The 9,266-nt window shown below is 38.3% G+C and overlaps 1 protein-coding gene across 1 annotated transcript in view; it reads left to right on the forward strand.

Annotated features, from left to right (window-relative positions):
• The window catches only part of COL4A3 (collagen type IV alpha 3 chain), a 54,456-nt gene extending 48,845 nt beyond the window's left edge, over positions 1-5,611 (forward strand). Inside the window, exons 46-52 of the mRNA XM_031505648.2 lie at positions 9-128; positions 914-1,012; positions 1,614-1,826; positions 2,486-2,663; positions 3,701-3,815; positions 5,118-5,290; positions 5,527-5,611. Coding sequence (XP_031361508.2) covers positions 9-128; positions 914-1,012; positions 1,614-1,826; positions 2,486-2,663; positions 3,701-3,815; positions 5,118-5,290; positions 5,527-5,611 — 983 coding nt within the window. The remainder of the gene's footprint in view (positions 1-8; positions 129-913; positions 1,013-1,613; positions 1,827-2,485; positions 2,664-3,700; positions 3,816-5,117; positions 5,291-5,526) is intronic.
• The last annotated feature ends 3,655 nt before the right edge of the window (positions 5,612-9,266 follow it).

Here is a 9,266-nt window from a genome sequence, read left to right on the forward strand (position 1 = left end):
GCTGCCAGGCCCACCTGGATTCTCTGGAAAAATATTCTCCATCCCAGGAAGCAAGGGTCCTGCAGGACTGCCAGGAATCCCAGGAACACCAGGTGATCAAGGAATTCAAGGGATTCCTGGACTACAAGGTGATTTATACTTTTACCTCTATGCATGTCTGTGCTGCTTAGGAGAACACTTTGGTTTGGTGGAAAAACTTCTGCACAGAAATTTGACATGTCTTTAAAACCTTTACCATATTTAAAAATAACTCTTTGTACTTTGTTAATGCCCTGATACTTATAACCTGTCCCATTCCATCTGCCTTCCATCCTTACAGTGAGTCAGTGAGTACATCCCTAAATGTAAGCCTAAGGAATACAGTGGATGAAAACCTTCCCCATTTTCATAAAACCAGAACCATGCTCAGGATGTTTGTCATTTGTGGGGAGGAAGGAATTACCACCTGTACTAGAAGCACTCTAGATGTGCTCCAGTGTGATTGTCCTAGTCTGGGGGTGGGAAGGACAGGACAGGCTGGCTTCTTCTCTTTGGCACCAGGAGTGGAGCCTGCCACAGCTGTGAGGAATGGGGAAGGAAGGAGAAGGTAGGGTGATGTGGATATGCAGTGGGTATCTGGCACCCTTCCCAATGCCACAGCTTTGCACTCCAGGCAGGGAGCTCTTCAAGGGGGCAGGCCTCTGCTGAAGTACATTCATTTTCTGCAGCACATTCAATATTTCCTTGTAATCTTCCTGATAGGAAAGATGATGACATTTACACTGTAGATAGTGTGAAAACTTAGTAAGTTCATGTTTTATTCTAACACAGCTAGATTTATGTGGGGATTTTAACTTTATTCTTTATCAGTTATTAAAATCTAGAATAAATACTGCCATATGCCTCTAGGTTTTTTTTTTTTATTGCAATTTAGGACCCAAAGGAGTAAAAGGTCTACCAGGACGTTTTGGTCATCCAGGCCATCCAGGATTACCTGGTCCAAAAGGAGACAGGGGATTTCCAGGACAAAGAGGTACAGGAAAGCAGAATCTTTCTTTGACTAGTACTAACTGAATTTCAGATCAATTATACTGCTGATTTCTCTAAATCCTTTCTCTTACATGTATTGAGATTCTGTAATTTACAGAACATTTACAGTAACTTTAGGGACATATGAAGCACATTCTTAGCTTTTAACAGATCCATGTTCACAACTGAAATAATAATTTACAGAAATATGCCTTGACTTTGCTTTTCTGTTATGAATCACTTCTACTTAGTCACTTGAAACCTGTAGGTACCAGGGTGCCTTTTTATTACATCAAAATAGAACAATATTTTTATTTAGGTATCACAAAATGTTTTTACTTTAAGGTTTTTTTTTTTTTTTTTTTTTTTTGTAAAAATGGCCATGGTTCTTTAAAATACCTTACTATGCCATGAGCTATGCAGTGTAAAGCTACCTAAGTCTGAAGGAATGTGGAACAAATGCTACCAGTTTTTAATTTGTATCTTAATTTGTATCTTGTTATTGGTATTTTTAAATAGTTTTCAAGCAGTTTCACTAATTTAAAAGCAATGAAAAATCAAAGAAAATTATAATACTTGCATACATATTTATTTCTCGTCCACAGGACAGCCTGGATTGATTGGCTTTCCAGGTCTGCAGGGGTTACCTGGACCACCAGGTACTACCATTGCTGGCCCAACAAGAAAAGGATTTATCTTTACCCGGCATAGTCAGACAACGAAGATTCCTTCGTGCCCACATGGGACATCCCAGATCTATGTTGGCTATTCACTGCTTTTTGTACAAGGAAATGAAAGAGCACATGGACAAGATCTTGGTACTGTATTGGTAAAAAAATTCAGATTGTTTTCTTAGAGTCCAATAATGCTAAGTTGTCCTGAAACGGAATTTACAGTAAGTGTCTGAGATAAACATTGGTTTCAACCATCTGTCTCCAGAGTGGCCTGGAGTAAATTCAGGAATCATGGTTCAAAAGACACATTTCCTTCCTGCACTCCTATATTCCCTTCTTGATATCCCTAGAGTTTTTTGAGGAGGAATTCAGTTACTTATGGATAGGTGTCTAGTGTAAACCTTCACAACATTTGCACAGGGCTGACAGTAACACCACAGGATGTGAAGGAGAATCCTATGGGTTTTGGAGCTTAAGTGGGATACTTTAGGGTGTGAATAATGTCACCAAAAAATTTTGTTCAAGCAGCTGAATCCCTGCTAGTGTGTCAAGGGCTGATACCATTCAAGAAAATGGTATTATTTTAACAGATTTTGTTTTTAGCCCTTGTTTATTATATAGATATTTCTGTATAAGCCAGAAGCATTTTTCTTTCAGATAATTTTACTGAACAGATTCTTCTTATAGTTAACAACTGTTTTAATTATCCCTATAGTAGATTGGGTGCCATTGTGTGTCTATTCTGGTCACTGCACTAAATTTAATCTCCTACTGCCACAAACCTCTTCTCTTTTGTCTCCCAGGAACAGCTGGTAGCTGCTTGCAGAGGTTCAGCACCATGCCATTCTTGTTCTGTAGCATCAATGATGTTTGTAGCTTTGCTTCCCGCAATGACTACTCCTACTGGCTGTCCACTGCAGTGGTGATGCCACCAGACATGGCACCCATTTCTGGCAGGGCACTAGAGCCCCAGATAAGCAGGTAAGAGAATAAGAATTCCTGGAACCACAGAGGCATCATAAATTAAGTGGCAAATCTTAGGCAGGACCTGCCTGTCTCAGCCAGTACAAGCATTGACTTCATCAGCCCGGTTTTCAGTTACTCACCTAAGTATGTCAAATATTCAGTGATACTCTCAAGAAAAGTTGGAATAAAGCTAGAGTCCCACCACAGGGCCTATTCCTGCAGAGCCAGCATAAGAAAATGGCACACTGTGTCCTACTGATTGCAGGGATTGTTTTCTTAAGACCCTATCAATATGGATATTAGAGAGTGACTAACATTAAATAAAGACAGCTTTGTTATTTAGAATTATAGCACAAATCAAGTTCTGCTTTCAATTCTGGATTATGTATTTACTGTAGTTGGTGAAGAACATTGTAAACTGAGCTGAAGGTTCTCAGCTATGAAACACTGTTCTGCAAGTGTGATCCTTCCTAGTTGCTTGGAATAGCTGAAAAGGATGGAGAACAATGTAAGAGAAAAATTCTAAAAGCATGAAAGACCTAGAGCAGCAAAATCCAAGGTGGGAAGGCAGGCTTTGCACTGTTCTTTCCTGCCCTACCCCGTTGTTGCAATCCAGTAGCTCAGCTTCAGTTTCCTCATTTAGGAAATAAAGATTACTTTTTCAAATCTTAGCAAATAAAGGTACAGAAGTACAGAACTTTGAACTAAACCAGAATAACATAAAGTATTGAGCACGTGAAAAAGGTAATATTTTGCTCATTACTTCGTTAAAGGCAAAATTAAGAAGCTCAAATGTTCTGGAATTACTTCCCATCTTAGAACAGTTTTAGTTTGGTGTTACTAGTAGAGGTTGCAAAGCAACTGCCAGGTAAGGTATATGGGTTTCCTTCAATCACTTACTCCTCATTAAACGCACTAACCCGTGTGACTAGTAGCATTTATAGCAAGATATGCTATGCCATGAGGTAGCTACCATCCTAGAAGGCACAAGTTTGTTCTGCTTTCATGTTTTCCCTCATGTCTGCACTGTATCTATGTGCTTTCCTTCACAGGTGTGTTGTCTGTGAAGGAGCTGCAATGGTAATAGCAGTTCACAGCCAAACAACTGTAGTTCCTGCATGTCCAGATGGCTGGATGTCTCTCTGGAAGGGTTTTTCTTTTGTTATGGTAAGGATATAAAAACTTGAATGATTCATTTGATGTCCTCTCATTTTCATTGGTGTTTTCAGCTGTTCATACCTCATTTGTTTCTTAATAACTGTTAAATTATTTTTTTTTGCCTCTTCCAAGAAGGAGAAAATAATTCTATTAATTCTTATTCAATTCCAAAAGTATAGAAACTGCTATTCTGACCTGTTGCAGGTCAGGAGGGAGGAGGAAAAGCAGAAAAGATTAGAGAAGTACTAAAGAACATTAGTCTATCCAAAAAAAGTGCATAAATTCACTTTCACATGTTATGCTAAGATCTAGGAAACAGGTTTGGGGAGTGGAGTGGTTAAACCAGTCCTGAACACAGAAACATAGAAATAAGTGACTAACTTCCATGCCAGGAAGTTCTTTTAAAAATCAGATTTGGGGCTGAAGTGCACAGAAAGCTAAAATAAAAATAAATGCAGTACACTGTCTACAGAATATTGCCTCAGCAATTTTGATGCCATAATTAGATATGAGTGAAGAAAGTTCATAATGGAAGTGCAAATTGAGAACTGCTTATGGGACTAACAGTGTATTTATAATAGGGGATGTAGCATTTCATCTTTGTTACTCATGTTTGTAGGATGTCATAGAGATCGAAAAATGAAAGTAGAAGAACTTTAAACCCCTCTTTTTTGCCTAATGTAAAGTCCTTTTAGGTCTAGAGTGAAGCTTTTGTTTCCCCTGCCATTTGGCCCCAAGTAGTAATAATAATAAACTTGGAAAAGAATTATAGAATTGTTTTAGCATTTTATTGAAACAATTTACTTGTTTCCAACATCAGCAAAGTTAGATGGTATTTTCTAGACAATTTTAAACTATTGTAAGTTATTGTAGAGCTACTTCTACAAGCATTTACCAACATCAGAGAAGGAAAATGCCTTTCCTGCTTTTTGTGTTTGGAGAAGTGATCAGTGCAACAAAAAAATATGAAAACACACCCCCACCAATTTGATTTATTTTTAATGTAGTTATTGTTGTACTCAACTGGACAGAAGCCAGCTTTCTAGGCTTTGTACTGGTTAGTTTCATGCATTTCATCAATCCAAAAAAGGCCTTTGCAGGGACTTATGGCATAACTGCTTGAATTGTCAGAAGGTTTCAGTGCTTTATTTTAAGTTTTATCAAATGAATCTGTGTTCATTTTATTTTGTCCAAGATATACCACAGATCATATGGTAGGTTTTAGAAAGAGGGTTTTTTTTTTTTTTTTTTGCTTTCAGTTTACTAAAATCTGATGGACAAGTTCTCATCAAAATGTTTTGGTGGTTACAGTACACAAGTGCTGGCTCAGAGGCTTCTGGCCAAGCATTGGCATCTCCTGGATCTTGTCTGGAAGAATTTCGGGCTGTCCCATTCATAGAGTGCCATGGCAGGGGGACATGCAACTACTACACTAATTCCTACAGTTTCTGGTTGGCATCATTAAATCCAAGAAGAATGTTCAGGTAAACAGTACTTCCCTGCATCCCAGTGCCCGAGGAGACAATAAATGCCTGCAAAACCTGTGGGCACTTCCTTTTAATTCCCTGCACCCCTCTTTGTTAGGTGCAGTCACTTTGTAGCACACAGATGTTTGAGCCAAGAATTTCAAGGTTGTTGTCAGTAATTCCATATCCAAAGTCTCATTGTCTCTTCCTGTTTTTTAAAGAAAGAAAATGAATGTTTGGGTTTTTTCTTCTAGGAGACCTGTGCCACAGACTTTGAAAGCAGGACAACTAGAAAATATCATCAGTCGTTGTCAGGTCTGCATGAAGAGACCAATCTAAACTGTGGCCACTCTTCACAGAACATGAAACTGATTTATTTCAAAGAATTGCCTATGCCTAACTCTGAAGAGCTATAATTTATTGAAGTCCTGCTGCATCTGGAAAGAAAATTATAAATTGCCAGTGCAGCACTGTGGTGAGGTAGGGCAACAGTTTGACTTTTGTCTTTGGCAAATGACAAAGCACTTTGTTGGAGGAAGCTTATAATGGCATCTGCAGGGGCAACTGCTGAACCTTGTCATTTCTGAGCTGCATCTTTACCATAAAACTACAGCATCACCAGATCTTTAATGAAAGATGTCTGTGCTGCCTTGTGTCATGTGCTTTTCAAATAGCAAGACAAACTAAACGCTCCTGTATCAGCTTACATATGTTCAGTGTTCCAAGTGGATATCATTTAAGATGACAGTCTGGCACTTATGAGAGATAGGGTTCAATAGGAAATATTTTCAGTGCACTTTTAACTACAAATGATTCATTAAGAGTTGTTTTGGTTTGGTTTTCTTGTCTAATAAACAAGTATCTCCCCATGTACCTCACCCTTCCTCTGGCTGGCAAACAGGAATACAAAGGTTTTTGTATCACTGTGATGATAATGGTGCTTGACTGGCCAGAGAGGGAGTGACAGCAGGCACTGGGCAGGCAGCACAGTGGTGACAGGCGCTGCCTGCGTGCTCCAGAGTGACTGTGGCTAAGGGCTGACTGAAGAAAGTGTTGGAAAGTTTTCTTTAGATTCCATGGCTTTTGACATTGATCAAGCAATCTTTGAGTTCTTCAATTTGGCAGTATTGGGCCTCTATTATTATCACATGCTTTTGTCTTTCCTGGAGAAAAAAATATTTACCATGTAACTTGGGATTTGGTTAGAATTAACAATTACTGTATGGCTCAAGGGCTCCCATAGCATTATCAGGTTATCACACACCCATCAGGATGTGATTCCTAACAAAATCTATAATACTTCCATTTTCCAGTATTTCATATTTAAATATTTATCACAAATTGTATTCTATATTTAAATATTTAGCACACATCTGCATATGAAACCATCTATTCCATCCAGATAAATGTATGCATCCAGAATTTTTTAAACAACTGATATTTAAATTGTACCATCTAAGCACTGACTTATATACAAGAGAATCCAACTGTAAATGAACAAAAATACTTGAAAAGCACTTTCATTTGCTCATATAAATTATATAAAATTGTAGCTCTGAGGGTTTTTTAATATTTATAACATTGCACTTGCAAGGCTATTTAAAATTGTAATGTTAACATTTAAAATGTTAATATTTTTTAATACTTGCACAATTTATCAGAATTTCAGTATTTAGTAAAGAAGCCTAATTCATCTGAATAGTTCTGTAAATGCACCATTTTAAATGTAGGGTCTAGCAATTCAGTGAAATAACCAGGATTTCTCATTTAGATTTTTTTTTTTTAAGCCAGTGAAATTTTATATTGTTTCTGTTAAAATACTTCCATTATGTTTGTCAGACTGTTTGAATTTTCAGTGTTAACCTAAGAAAAGGTTTTGTCTGTGTTCCGTGCCAGTTTCTTACTGGCATGATGGAGCTAACATCAAGATACCATTTATATGAACTGAATGGATATTTTAAAATTGTTTGCTTGAACAGTCATAGTAATTCTGTTTTCAAGGCATAATTGTGAATTTACAGGGTTTAATGAAGAATCTCTTTGCAGATGCACTACTGATAAGAAGGTATTAATGTCAAGTTAGTATTTAGTCTTCCATTGAATCAAGCCTGGGGTTGAGGTTATCTTCCTAAAAACAATTACATACTAGACTTTTCCATAAACTCTGAAGTTTGCTTTAAATACTCAAAGACCACACCTGTTGCTTGGTAGGTAGCTGCGTGCTAGTGGTTTCTTTTTTTTCATTAATGCAGTCATCCAAACATAGAATTGATGACAGTGGAGGCTTCCACATAAAACTAGCTAGTAAAATGCAAATGTGAGTACCTGAGGCTGAAGTCTGCTGGAAATGTGTTCAGCAGAGAATAATGTGCAGAAGAAGGGAATGGATTGTGGCTTTGAAGTCCAAAGGTAAGTTACAGAGAATTATGTCTCATAGTATAGCATATAACTGGAAGTTATGCCCTGTTCCCAGTTTTGGATTCTGCTGCTCACTTTTTTGTGGCCTTCAACAAGTTACTAAAGAAAGATGTTGATAAATAGATCTAGATTTTGAGTGGTCAAAATAAGTCTTTCTTTCAAAAGCATGAAATACAACTGCAGGGACACATGTTCGTCAAGCCTCACATAATATAAGCTAGACCCTGGAAATCAAAGAAAAACTTGGAAAAAGGTGACGTTAACTTCCCACTGCAGCTGCAGATCATTTTACTTCCATACTGCTAATGGTTGTTGTGAGGATTAGTTAACTGATGTCTGTAAATGCTTTGGGAGCCTTAACTGGAAAATGCTGATGAAGTGCAAGCAGTTAATATATTGTACTGAAAGAATAGACACATGAGAAATTGGGAATAATTCGCAAACAATGGGGGCTGTATTTTGCTAAATACAGCCAAATAAAGATATTTTGACTAAATAAAAGACCCATTTCCATGTTGACTTTTTTTCCTTTCCATTGCTATTGTTCTTGTCCACTACCAGTGCATACCAAAAAAAAGTGTTACCTGATTAAAATACAGGGAGTAGAGTTTGGCCTCAGAAAGACACTCACTCCCTCTGACCTGGGCCACACTCCAAGTTTAGCACTTCAGTGTAAACAGCCAATCTGGGTCTCTGCATACCAGCTTTCTTCCTACAGAGGATGCTGTGATAAGCTGGGTTTTTCTTATCAGCTGTTTCAGGGCTGTTCTGGATTCAGTATGAGAATTTACATTGCTAGCTGCTGATTTTATTGCTAACATGCTGGTGGTTAGGTTGTTGGTCAGTAGTGTTTACTCTAAGTCAAGGACTTTCCAGTGTCCCGTGGCCTGCCAGGGAGGAGAGGCACAGAAATGTGGGAGGAAGCAGGGCTGGGCCAAGTGCCCTGAATTGGCCGAAGGACAATTCCACACCATAGAATGCCATGCCAGTGGATGGGCTGGGGAAATTACCTGGAAACAGGAAGCTGATGGTGGATCAGAGACCAGCTTGGCATTGGGCAGCAGGGGGTGGGCAATTGTATTATCACTTGTCTTACTTGGGTTTTAGCTCTTTCCCTCCTTCTCCTTTTTATTATGTTTAGTAGTAGTATCATTATTCGTACTTTGTTTCAATTATAAAACCATTTTTGCCTCAACATGAGTTCTATTTTTTTTCTTGATTCTCTCCTCCCATCCCATTTTGAGGTGGGGATGTGGGGAGTGATTGCAATCAGAAAGAAAAAGGCAAACCTTAAATTATTATCAAGGGTTCAGTCTGAGAAAAAGGAAGGCAAACCAGCAGAGCTGTGTTGTATGCAACATGCTTAAGGATGGCCTTTTAAATCACTGATCTCAAAATCAAGGATATCTGCAGCAAAATCTGAAAAGTGCCGGAGTTGTTTGTGCAAGGACCTGTACACAATGAAAAAAATGGAAAGAACATCCTGAGAGGGGAGGGGATACAGCCTGATAACAATTATTTTTGAGTTGGAACAGAAGACAGGGGGCAGGGGCAGTTGTGACCCTTTAACGGTAAT

Source organism: Lonchura striata, chromosome 10, assembly GCF_046129695.1.
Source record: "Lonchura striata isolate bLonStr1 chromosome 10, bLonStr1.mat, whole genome shotgun sequence".
NCBI classification, from domain to species: Eukaryota; Metazoa; Chordata; class Aves; order Passeriformes; family Estrildidae; genus Lonchura; species Lonchura striata.